The 12,902-nt window shown below is 46.2% G+C and overlaps 1 protein-coding gene across 5 annotated transcripts in view; it reads right to left on the bottom strand.

Moving 5' to 3' along the window:
• Nucleotides 1–2,180: 2,180 nt before the first annotated feature.
• Nucleotides 2,181–12,902, bottom strand: part of LOC118080620 (hyaluronidase-4-like) — a 28,985-nt gene continuing 18,263 nt past the window's right edge. For 2 of the 5 annotated variants that reach the window (XM_060271511.1, XM_060271512.1), the window contains exons 2-5: nucleotides 11,182–11,292; nucleotides 6,624–7,632; nucleotides 4,362–4,451; nucleotides 2,181–3,214 (exon numbers count right to left, since the gene is read on the bottom strand). In XM_060271511.1, the coding sequence (XP_060127494.1) occupies nucleotides 2,822–3,214; nucleotides 4,362–4,451; nucleotides 6,624–7,632; nucleotides 11,182–11,292 (1,603 nt within the window). In that variant the 3' untranslated portion in view covers nucleotides 2,181–2,821. Of the gene's footprint in view, nucleotides 3,215–4,100; nucleotides 4,452–6,623; nucleotides 7,633–11,181; nucleotides 11,293–12,902 lie in introns of those variants that run through there. The other 3 variants (XM_035106116.2, XM_035106118.2, XM_060271513.1) reach the window with 2 other exon arrangements.

The raw sequence follows: 12,902 nt of genomic DNA, 5'->3' as shown, positions 1-12,902 counted from the left end.
TTATCCATGAGACAGCCTGGACTAATAACAAATTTTAATTCCATTTCGTGGAAAATAATGTTGCACCTTAGATTACATAATTGGATATCCCTGGTTTATAAGGTCCTGGAACCGTTTTTCATGATTGCAGGGGACAGATGCTCTCTAGGGGCATGGGGGGAGTCTGCCGTCTTCTAATGCAGGGATAAATGCAACTTCTGTATTCTGGCCAGGTTTTACACTTGCACACCATCATGTCCCAGAATGCCAGCCTTGTAATGGGTCTCTTCCCCTCACCCCACCCCACTTTCCCAGCTTTTGCAAAATGTATTCTTGCAAAATCCAGAAAGTGGAAGAATAATTCATTTGATGTTTGTATATCAGAGCCAGCAAGGAAATTAACATACCTTTTTGGCCTTGTGTTGGAAAATAAACACTTGACTTTTCCTGGCGATTGTGATCAAAAGGTGTGGCAAGTCCCCCTCTTCCCATGCCTGTTAAAAGTGGAAGCTAGGTCTAATCCTTTGTTTTTAGATCTCATAAGCATAGGACAGAAAAGTTTGACTTGTTAAGGCAGGCAGAGGAGCTACTTCAACGTTGTCTGAATGAATACTGAAAATTACATGGCTTATAACCAACCAAAAATAAAATAAATTGAAGCGCTAGTGATGGGCTGAATGTGAATGCTTGTTATCTCAACATTTCCCAGGCCATCTTTCATGTATCCTGTTAGCATATTTCCCCCTTGTGTTACTATTCTCCCATCACGGCTTTAATGGATGGTTAAATATTGTGTAAATCTAAATTGCAGCTTTTAATCATCTGGAGGGCCACAAGGTTCCACTATCTGATCTAGATCAATCTTGTGGCTGATGCTTGGGGGAGCATCTTACTGCCCACCCCCTCCGCCTCTTTTCCTATAAGTAGCAGCAGCCCAGCTCCAAAGGCTATGGTGGTGGCAGCAAAGATCCTTCCACTCACTACTCCTTTTCATGACCCTTTGTTCCTGCTCCCATCCCTGCTGCATAGCACAGACAAAAATGGGTGGGCCTGGGCAGGGGGAGAATTGAGAAAACCAGGAGAGGACCTGCTGAAGGGAGCTGTGTCTGTGCTTCTCCTGCAACATTAGAGCTATGTGCCTATTCTCTAGATTTGAGTCAACACCATGCACAGAGATTGTGATGGTGGTGGCAGCAGCTCCTGCAAACTCTGTGCTACAGATGTCAATGAGCTGATGGAGAACATTTTGCTGTTGAGGGCTGCATTCTCTTACAGGTAATTTCAATTACAGGTAATTGTTCAGGGAAGGAGGGCAGCTGTGGGCAGGGCTGAAGCCAGAAGGGGAGAAGAACCACTTCTTTTCTCCCACCCGTCTTTCTCCCTGCTCAGCTGGCTGCCGGGGAAGTAGATTGCTGTTACCAGGAGTCTAACCTGGTTCTCTTGCAGAGGGCCTTTGGAATTAGGCTAGGTCTGCAGGTGGCCCACCCCAGTCTAGATAATATTTTCTTACCTGGTGCTCCACAAACTCCATTCAGGTTGTTAAACAGTTGAGAGTATCTGTACTTAGCTCTGCACTTGATTTATTCTTTGTGGCGACTGAGATGAAGGCCATTTTGACCTGCAGTTACAGCTGACAAACATGACACCTGACTCTACAGAACTTCACTCACAAAAACAGGCGCATCCATTGCAGTTGGAAAACAAAGACTACACTTATGGTCTGTCAAGAATCTCCATGCACCCAATTTTTACGTGGTCTATGGGTTTGTGGTGGGACGCGGGTGGCGCTGTGGGTTAAACCACAGAGCCTAGGGCTTGCTGATCAGAAGGTCGGTGGTTCGAATCCCTGCGATGGGGTGAGTTCCCGTTGCTCGGTCCCAGCTCCTACCAACCTAGCAATTCGAAAGCACGTCAAAGTGCAAGTAGATAAATAGGTACCACTACAGCAGGAAGGTAAACGGTGTTTCCGTGTGCTGTTCTGGTTCGCCACATGACCTGGAAGCTGTACGCCGGCTCCCTCGGCCAATAAGCGAGATGAGCGCCGCAACCCCAGAGTCGGTCACGACTGGACCTAATGGTCAGGGGTCCCTTTACCTTTACCTTTGGGTTTGTGGTAAGGGGAGACATCTGAGAGCCACTGATCTTGAACACTGCTGGTTATGGCTTTCAGTAGGTGACAATATTGAAATGCTAGGTCAGGCTGTGTCACATGAAAAATATTTAATTTAAAAAGTTTTTTTTAATCTTGCCCCCGCTTAATAAGAGAGGTAGCTTGACGTATACAAACGGACAGACACACATCAGTTAAACAGTACCAATCACATTTGGAGGACGACTATCTGGTTCAAGTAGGAAATGTTTCTTTTGTGTATAAATAATCTGCTTAAATACAGTACAGTGCTGTTAAAGGTGACCCTGCCATTATTTAACTGTTATAAATATCCGATCCTGACTGAATTAACTTTTGCTTTTGTAAAAAAAAAAAATCCATTAGAAAACGACTGTTCTTGTCACAGTTTAGGAAAATATGCACCGCTGAATATTAAAGCTGCAGCTATGCTGGTGAAGAGAGTTACAAAACTTTAAAAGAAAATCTTCAGTGTATTGGAAGAATAGAATCCTGCATAGGTCATGGAAGTTGTTGGAGGGGAAAATCCATATGTGCTCACTTTTCCAGCGAAACACAACAAGGAAGGAACATCACTGGGAGCCACAGATCACTTCACAACACCTTTGTCACCAAACACCATGCTTGTCTTGGTCTTCCCTTCTCACCACTATGCAGAGGGTCGTGGGATTCACTTCACAAAAATCCAAATGTATCACAACTGGTCCAAACGGCTCACAAACAACACCCCCACAGTGCAGAGAGGAGCACCCCAGGAATTAGCCAATCACTTGTCCGCAACCAGAAGCCCCGCCCCCGGGCAGAGCAGCGTTCTCCATTCCAACCCTGGTAACAGTGGCACACAAACTCTCTTCTCATTTTGTCCTCCTGCCAACGTTTCAGTTGCCCCCTCACCAGCACTCGGGTTTGGTTGCCCTCTGCTATTGTTTGGATCTGGAAGGTGTTAGGGCTGAGGTGCAAGTAGCTGTCTGAGTCCATCCGTCGGCGAATGCAGCGGCCGTGGCTGTTGCAGATTTTCTGGCTGCAAAGTTTGGCCGCTGTGGTCACGTTGACAATATAAGGGCCTAAGGTGCTATTCAGGTAGTCCTGAATCTTTAAGCAGTTGGTCTGCGAGGGAAACAGTTATTACAAAATGAGTTAATAGAGAGCTACAAATGCCAGAGAAAGTCTGTGATGCAAAACTAAATAAATCTATTAGAAATACTGAAATTTAATAGTATTGGGGACTTGCTTATTCTTGACTAGCACTTAAAATGTCCTAATTGAGGCTGGGGTCCTGTGGAATTGAATAATAATAATAATAATAATAATAATAATAATAATAATAATAATATATTATTATTATTTATACCCTCCCCATCTGGCTGAGTTTCCCCAGCCACTGTGGGTGGCTCCCAATCGAATATTAAAAATACTGCATTAAATATTAAAAACTTCCCTAAACAGGGCTGCCTTCAGATGTCTTTTAAAAGTAGGATAGTTGCTTATTTCCTTGACATCTGATGGGAAGGCGTTCCACTAGGCAAGCGCCACTACCGAGAAGGCCCTCTGCCTGGTTCCCTGTAACCTCACTTCTTGCAGTGAGGCAACTGCCAGAAGGCCCTCAGCGCTGGATCTCAGTGTCCAGGCTGAACAATGGGGTTGGAGACGCTCCTTCAGGTATTCAGGACAGAGGCCACAAAATCCTCCCAAAGGGGTTGATTCTGCCTTAAAATTATTCCCTTGGCATCACATGGGAGGGTCTGTGACAGGAGAGGTTTTGTAGTTCATTCTGTAACTTAAATATAGCACCTGAACCCTGGCTGCATACCAATGCCTAGGCCAAAAGTTCTCATGACAGTGGTAAATCTGTATCAGGGTGCAGCATTGCAGACTGTAGGAACAGGGATTTCTTTTAATACCCCTTGCATATCAGGGAGCTAGGATGTCAAGGAAAAGGCTAGTCTAGAAACCCTCCCTGACATCCTTTTTTTTTTTTTACATGCAAGGAATTTGTGTAACTGCAGATGTGGATATAGATGAGTAAGTGTAGTAAGACTGACAAGCTCAACATTTCAGAATAAGCAGCAGTATGGAGCTAGAACATTTTAAATACCCCATGGTACTCTCTGGTAGTCTTTTAAGTAGCCAGTATACAAAGTAGAACCTCTGCTTTCTCCCTTTGCCCATCAACCTGATGCCGAACAATAAACAAGAGAGATGAAAGAAAAGAATGAGTAAGGAAAGCAGCCTCAAGGGCTGCTATTAAAATTACCCGGTTGCGAGAATACTCTGCGTCTCCCCAGAGTACAATGCCGTGAGCCCCCATGGCTGCAGCCTGCCCAATGGTGTACACCAAGTCTGTCTAGAACAACAGAAACCAGCACACATTAATTTGCAAGCTGACGGTATATACCTAAGCCGTTGTTTCTGGTGGACATCAGGGACCAGAATATATTTGGTATAACGTTTCTCATAGAACTGTTCCCCATACATACAAAGACCTGAGTCAGTTGGTCTATAAAGAAAGGAAGCTTTTGAGTTTATAAATCATGATGCTCAACTGAATATACACAGTTACGAATCTGGGTTTCTTTTTGTTTGACTTCTCGTATCTGAAGCTTTGGGACAAAGCCTTCTAGATATTGTTGGACTTCAACTGCAGCCTGCATGGCCAGTGGTCAAGTACAATGAGAGTTGTAATCCAGTAAGATCTGGAGGGCCCAGGTCCAGGTTAGCCACCCTGCTACAGGACATTTACCAGTATTTCTCTTTGTTCAACCATGTGGGCTACAAACGTGCAGGCAATTAGCACACTACTTGTATGAAATCAAACCCTCTAATGCAGGCATGTCAAACCTTCGGCCCTCCAGATGTTTTGGACTACAATTCCCATCTTTCCCAACCACTGGTCCTGCTAGCTAGGGATCATGGGAGTTGTAGGCCAAAACATCTGGAGGGCCGCAGGTTTGACATGCCTGCTCTAATGCATGTTTTCCAGAAGTGGTCAGTACAGGCAGCAAGGAGGGTTGGGAAAGAATGGCCAAGAGTATTGGTAGCCAATCCCAGCTATTTGCCAAAGCTTTAGCAAGGGCACCACTTCCCACTGCTGCCTTCTCTTTGGTACTGCCCCCATGGATAAGCGAGTTGGTGGCAACTTCTGGATCCCATCTCCTTTTGAATTAAAAGCAAAGGCCACCAGGAATCTGGCATTCGCTCGCAGTTTGGATATCCTCTATTCCTGCTGTAGTCCAGAACAAACACTCAAGCTGTGGATTGTGTCCAGTGCTGCAATAATGGGACTCTGCTCAACGCAATAGGACATCCTCTCCTCTCCCTGCATGTGCCCCGCCCCAAAAGATATGCTCCGGAAGGTCCTCTGGGTGGATTTTGAGGGTGCATGGGGGCTGCAGAGGAAAGGAGAAGGAAGTTCGACTTAGCAAACAGAAGCCTGTTGCATGAGCAGAATGGCACCACTGTATACAGCCCAATATGGCCGCTGCTGATGCTCAAATGGCTAGACAGGAATATCAGTCTCACTTGATGCAAATGACACTGCACAGTGCAAGGGGAGGCTGGTTGTGTGTGTGTTCATGGAGCGTGAGTAGGAATAAGTTTATTGTCAAACCATAAACCTAATCCATTTCGCTTTCTGTGCAACAGAAGCAGTTTTTGTTATCTTGTGAAACAGTAAAATTTCCAGTCCTGAAGAGAGATGGAATGGCATTTCCCAACACATCACACACAGAGAGAGAGACACATTTTAAACATTTTTATGACTGAGTATTACACCACCATAGAAAAATCAAGATTCCTAATGGATCTCTACTCCTGCCACAGGGCCCACAATATTTGAGAATTGCTCACGCAGACAGACTTAATTGGCACATAGTTGGAGGGGAAGAAAACCATGGCAAGCATGGCCAGTAAAGTGGTGTGAAATCTGAGTGCAGGTATTAAATGTTCAACATTAGTGCCATGTGTATCAGATTTAATTGCGTATGTTGAGAAGGGATGTTCACAAGGAAGTTGTGTGTGTGTGTGTGTGTGTGTGTGTGTGAGAGAGAGAGAGAGAGAGAGAGAGAGAGAATTAATATTGGAAGTGTCATCTCTTCCAACCCTTGTAATAGTTAATTATTATTTTTTTAAAAGGACACCGTTCATCGTGGAGTCACTTTAGCTGAAGAGGGTATTGAAATGTTTGTAATAAATATTGTGTTTTAATCCAAACAAAATAGGTCTCTCCCAACAGCCCTCTCACCCTCTATTTGGTTGCATCACCATGGCCAGGAGTGAAGTTGGTGGCAACTCAACTGAGATAAACTCAGAAATCAACTAACACCTTTATCTCTTTGCCACAAGGCTCCTTCCTTCACTGGCTACCATTGATCAAGAGCTCTAACTAAGACTCAAACTTGTTAGCAACCTCGCTCAGCAGTAAATCTACTGGGCCTCAAAGCATGGACACTACACACAGACACACACACACACTGTGCAGTTTAGGAGCAAAGGTGGGAAAAGAGGGCAAGTATCTCACCTGAGTCAACTCCTTCAGCGTGTAGGTGTAGAATGGCCTGGCATACGCAAAGACAGGGAGGGAATGTTGAACAGAAGGCAGCTCCGCCACCCTCAGAGCTTCCCCCACTTTGGCCCACACAAACTTCTTCCCTTGCAGAGAGGTCCTCAGCGCCTCCTCCATGTAGATAGAAGGGTAGAGGGCTTTGCTGTTCTCCCAGAGCCAGATCAGCTCGTTGTTGCGCTGCACTTCCAGTGGAGGGCAGTGCCCTGTGAAGTTCTCAAAACTATCCAAGTAGTGGTAATTGTAGCACTCTGGGAAGAGGTAGTAGCCCCACCAGCCCTTGGGGCGGAGAGAGCGGGCCAGTTGCAGCGTCTTAGACATGAATTCCTGGGCAGCCGTCTCAAATTCCCACTTAGCCTGAACTTCGGCCTGGCTGTCTGGCAAAAGGCGATTCTTTTGCCTGACGAGCTGGACGGACATGTCCCGATAGACATTTTTCTTGTCCCAGTTCCGGATCCACAGGGGCCTCCAGTTCTCCCAGTCTATCACAGAGAGGCCCGCAAAGGAGCTGGAGGGCATGGCTGCCGACAGGTCGCTCTCCATCTGCTCCAAGTGCCTTGTCAGGCTGGCGTTCTGAGGGCAGCCGCCGTTGACGGCAGTGGGCGGCACCGTTGTGTCCAAGTAGTAGGGATACAAGCCCAGCTGGTCGTAGTAGAAGATTGTGATGTTGCCACCCACAAAGGCTTCCTGGGCATTTGCCAGGATGCTGTAGGAGTCCAAGCGGAGGGGCACCCCGTAGGCAGCCGAGCACCGTGCGGTTGGCGCATTCCAGGCCACCAGAAAGGGGCTCTCTTTGACGATGGGAGGCAAGGACGGCTTCAGGTTGGGAGACGCCACAGGCAGGTCTGGGAACAAGAGCAGGAGCAGCAGGAGGGCATGGCGGCTGAAGGGCTGGCACAGCCTCAAGGGTGCGGATGCCCACGTGGGTGGCCCGGCTGAGCACGAAGGCGCTGCGTCGCATGCAATGCTGCAGGAAAGACAGAAGAGGCCCGTCAAGAGTTACATGAGCATGATGCTTACTGGCCAGGTGTTGTAAAACAAACCCAACCATATTCCAATCTGGAACTTTGGTTAACGTCTAACAAAACAGTTTCCCCGTGCAGCAATGTTCAGAGTTCCCCAGGCGCATTTTGCTACTGCCACGGGTCCAATTTGTGGGATGGAAGCACCCAAAATGCTAAGTAAAGGGCTAATGCTCACAAGGACTATAGAAATCTGTGCTGTCACACATCCCAAGGCAGGTATTTCAGTTGGTACAGTTATGGCAGTTAGTAACAGTCTGTCATGTGAGAGCAGCTGAACAGTTGTGCCACAGTTAGTCTGTAACAGTATTTATCTTAGATATGTAAGATGTATTAGCAATGTAAGTTAACACCTACCTGCGTTGTATATTTTAGTTTGCAAGTTGCAAGTACACTAAGTAAAAGTTATATGTTCTTTAAACTTTAAAAGAGCGTGTCTTGGATAGTTTTGGGGGAAAGCAAAGTGATTAAAGGGTCAAACGCCCCAGGCTCTCTTCCACATACGGTAACTCTGCAAATGGGAGTTTAATTCCCTCACAATTGAAGGCCCAATTGCAGAAATCTACGTGGAGATTTCTGGGTACCAGTTGGCAATTGACATCTCCATCAAGCCAGCTAACTTGTGTGCAGCAAAGAACAAGCATCTTGTTCTCCTGCGCTGCTGCACGAACCATGTGTAGGAACTTGAGTTTAGTTGCAGAGTCAAAAGTTTCCCTACTGAGGTCTGCACAGCAGCAAAATGGCTTGCTGGCTTGTTAGAGTCTTTCTTAGTTGCGAATCCTTTTTATCCCTCTTAAAAACAATACACATGAATCTGTGTTATAATAAAACAAACTCGCTTACTGTCAGATTCATACTTAGGTTACAAAATAAACAATATGTTACATATTAGTGAGTCTTAACAACTCCTTCATAGCATCTAGCAGCAGCAGCAGCTTAACTGTTCAATGGACTAAAACAAACTTGGGATGTTGGAGTTGACTGGCACATCCCACACCATGAACCCTTTGCTGGGCATCTTAGTCCTCCATCATCCCATCAAGGAAAGTCAGTGCAAGGCTGAGTGCAGATATATTTGACTGTGCTACAGCCTTTCCATAAGCCACCCAAATGGAACTCACAGACCACAGTTTAAAAACTTCTGCCTTAGTCCATAGTTACAGTAATACCATTTCCATTTCTCCTGTGTGTGTGTGTTTTTCCTCCTTGCAAACTGGGACAAATGAACTGTTGTAAGAGCAAGCTACAGTCAAGCAAAGTAGTTGAGATCATAGAATCATAGAACTGTAGCATTGGAAGGGTCATATAGACTCCAGCCCCCTGGCAAACAGACAACCGAAACCTAAGTTTAAGGTGCCATATGGCGCAACTGAGTTTCTAACACTGCACAGAGTGGGACTGCTCCCCAATCATCCCAAGGCCGATCCATTAGGGCAAGTGGGGCACTGCCCCACCACGCTTAGCCACGGCCTGCCGGCCTACCTCCTTATTTGCAAACGGTTGACACTGGCTGCCAGCAACCTCCTTCCTCTTAGAACCCAGACAGAGGAGGATGGGGCAAAATTAGAATTAGTTTGCTCTGCCTGTCTTTGGCTCTGGTTCAGCCTACTGTTGGCCACCCTGCCCCCTGCCTCGCTAACTAGTGCTATATATGTAAAGCCTTCTTTATCATAGACGTTTTCATCCGACAGCCACGTTACAATCATAGAGCTGTAGAGTTGGAAGGCAGGCAGTGAATGCAAACCTCCAAGGAAGGAGAGCCTGACCACCCCTTGTCAGAGAACAGCTCTTGCCATCAGAAAGTTCTTCCTTTTGCTTGTGAGCATCACAGAGCCTCTGAAGACTCCAGCTGCAAAAAGCACAAATGAAACCTTGCACCTTCCCTTGCTTTTGTCTGACATCCCAGGGTCAGGGGGTCAAAAGCAGACTGGGTAGGAAAAGGACAACGGGTGGCAAGTTCAGGACAAGGGGTTAGTGGTGGCTTGTTAAGGGCTCCATTCTCTCCAAATCAGGCCTGAAAGGAAAGCTGCCTTTTTGTTAATTGCTGTGGTTGCAAGAGGTTTCCCTCAAGCTAATTTGCAGAGTACAGTAATTCAATTTGCAGCATACATGAGGGAGGGAAGGAGAGCTGCTGCTGCTACTCTTTAGAGGCCATCCGTCTCCGGGGTCACAAATCTGCTCCCAGTGCTATTTACTCAAGTGTGGGGGAAATGGTGGCCTTGCTTTCCTGTGTCGCTATAGCCTTGTCTGTTTTGTCATTAGCAGTTTTCTCTGTTTAAAACAGGGATGGGGAACCTGCATTGGCAGACTCCAGCTCCCATCAGCCTGGCTAGTGGTCAGGGATGATGGGAACTTCAGTCCCACAACCAGCTTTGGAGTCCGACCTAGAGGGCCACAGGTTCCCTAGCCCAGTTTATAATTTAATCCTTTGATTTAAAACAAAACCAAAACCCTGATGCCCCAATGCAACGCGTTTGGGTTTATAAAATAACATGGATATACATTCTGAATCTAAGGCCCCAGAAGCTCCAGTTTGTTGTTGGCACATTCAGGGCGCTGCTCCCTTCCCCCCTCCTACCACTGCAAGTGTCTCATCTCGTTCTCCCCTTCTCATGCTCCCCAGCTCAGTGAGGCCAATTCCACCAGGAACTGAGCACTCACATTAACCTCATTCTGCATAGGCCACAGAGCAGACATCTGATGATTACAGCTTTCAATCATTGCTGACCTGCATTAAAGCCTAGTATTTCCCTGGAGGTGAAGCGCTTCTTAGTCAAATGCATTACCCACTAATGTCCAGAGCTCTCAGAAAACCTGGTATAACATGGCAGGGTAGAAGCAGCGTGAAAAGCCAGAAAGTTTGTGTAACATTTGATAAGATTGGGGCAAGGAACAAAGTGCCTCCATGTGAGCTTTTGCGGATTGGGGAATCAGAGGTTTATTGAGGGACTGGCGGGGGGGGGCAGAATATCAACCAGAATGAAGGCTAGAAAGAGGCCTCTGGGTGGGTAGAAGCCAGCAGAGCATGCCCAGCCCGAAACTCTGCACATGGGCAGAGGGAGGGAGGGAGGCTGGGCAGGTGGCACAGAGAAATGAAGGGCAGTGGTGGTGGTAACATTGCTGTACAGGGAGGTCCGGGTTCAGATCCCGCCTGACTGCTGAGCCAGCCATGCGGCCATTCATTACCCCTGAGTGCTACTCCACAGGGTTGTTGTAAAGGAGGAAAGGCAGGATGAAAAAGTCTAGGATGATGCCATAGTGCCTGGAAGGGAAAAAAATCAAAATCTTCTTTTCCTCTTCCTGTCTCCTCCCTATTTATTCTTCCCATAATCTCCAGCAGATCTTTCATCCAGACCTGAAAAGGCCCTGAAGGTGTATTTGCATATTTAGCAGGGGGAAATGCCAAAAAAGCAATCACAAAGGGGGTTTAGTGGCTTTTTCAGAGAAGATGACCAGAAAATTCGAAGCAATAGCCAAACCACCAATTAACTTACTTGGGGAGCAGGGTGCCTGTAAATGGGCCTGCCTTTTCCCTGCTGCTGTCTGTGGTTTTGATCTCCCAGATAAATCCTATAAGCCAATCAGCATCTCTCCAGCCCCTGGATCTACAGTGAAATCAACAAAAATCACAAGCTCGCAGCAGCGCCAACGTGGTGTGCCATGCTGCCCTCTGTTTAAGGACAGCAGCACCACTCTCACCAAGCAACCCAGGAGCAGAATAAGCTTTTCCCCCAAGCTGTAAAGGAGAAGTTGCTTTTATCTGAACCCAAGCTTCAGAAGCACTAACTAGACCTCCAGGGAAGATTAAATGGCAACATTGGATACTGAGCTAAGATTTCCTTCTGGAGAGTCAAAGCTCTCAGTGCTTTGTATGGGAGGGGGAGTTTGTTCCCAAAAGAAAGACTTCCCCCCTCCTCTCTAAACAGTGGGGATGGAGAACAAACTATAATTAAATACTACCTAGCCTTTGGTCTCAGTGGCATAGCAATTCACCCACTTGACTCCCAAGACATAATTTACATCTCATGAGTTTTCCTAAGCAGTGAGTAAATCAACCAGAGGGATCTACTCCAGGGAAGCCACGAAAACAGCATTTAAATACTTGCCAGCTAGTTTATTCTCCTCATCGGGGTAGCGTGTGTGATTCCCATCCCATGCACCAATTTTATTTAATAATGCACTAATATTTAATTATAGTGCTTTTTTCCTGAAATGTTCAAAGTGTTTCTCATGTATCTCAGTAATCCTTACAGCGCCCCTGTAAGTGCTGGCATTATTACCCCCATTTCGCAGATTGAAAGCGAAGACCGAGAGGAGGGCATGCCAAAGGCCACCCAGTGAGCTCAGAGCTTAAGGAGATTTCCTGCTCATAATTCATGCTCTTACTATTGTAGATGCCAGCTCACTTAAGTTCTGCGAAGGCTGATGGAAGGATGCCAGGCAACTTTGTGGCAGAGCGATGAATAGTATAACATGGTGCTCCCTAGTGTGCCAATGCATACATATGCATGTTCGTATGTCTTATACGGGTAAACAGTTATTCGGGGGAGGGGACAGATTTGTGATGCTACTCTTGGGATCTTTACTGGAGAGGGCAGACAGAATTGCATTTGTTTGATAACCTGGTTTAATTCAGGGGATTTTTTTTTTTTAGCACAGACCAATCTTAGTGTGCTTGTTCCAGAGAGCCAGCAATAACCACACTGCTGCTTAGTTGTGATATTTATTTGTAAATCAACAGAGGTTTAAAAGTGATAACATGACAATATAAATGAGTTAGGAGCAGCAAAAGCAGCATCACGGCTTGAAATGCCACTGCAGAAACATGCCAAATGGAGTGGGTTGATAATGCCTCCACTGCCAAGCCCACCACCACTTCCTGGACCACTCAATTCCTGTTGCAGAAATGGATCATGGGAGAGACTAGAGGCAGAGAGCCACCTGCCATGTAATTGCAAGGCGAAGGTAAGACTTTGCTACAGGAAAGCGAAAGAACCAGAAAAAGGGGCCAGGGGGGTTCACATACAAAGTTGTACTTTCCCTGTCTTATAAGAGCCGGATTATTTGTGTACTTCCAAGGTGGAACCTAAACACATATAAAAAAATGCTGTGAAAATGCTTTTTAAAAAGTTTTGAAAAATACATTAAATTTGGCATAGCTCAAGGTCACCATCTAGTGTCACATTTGTATATTGCACTTTACAACATACAGTAT

This window comes from Zootoca vivipara, chromosome 2 (genome assembly GCF_963506605.1).
Source record: "Zootoca vivipara chromosome 2, rZooViv1.1, whole genome shotgun sequence".
Taxonomy (NCBI): Eukaryota; Metazoa; Chordata; class Lepidosauria; order Squamata; family Lacertidae; genus Zootoca; species Zootoca vivipara.
Note: the sequence above shows the minus strand (reverse complement) of the source record. Positions and strands in the feature narration are given on the sequence as shown.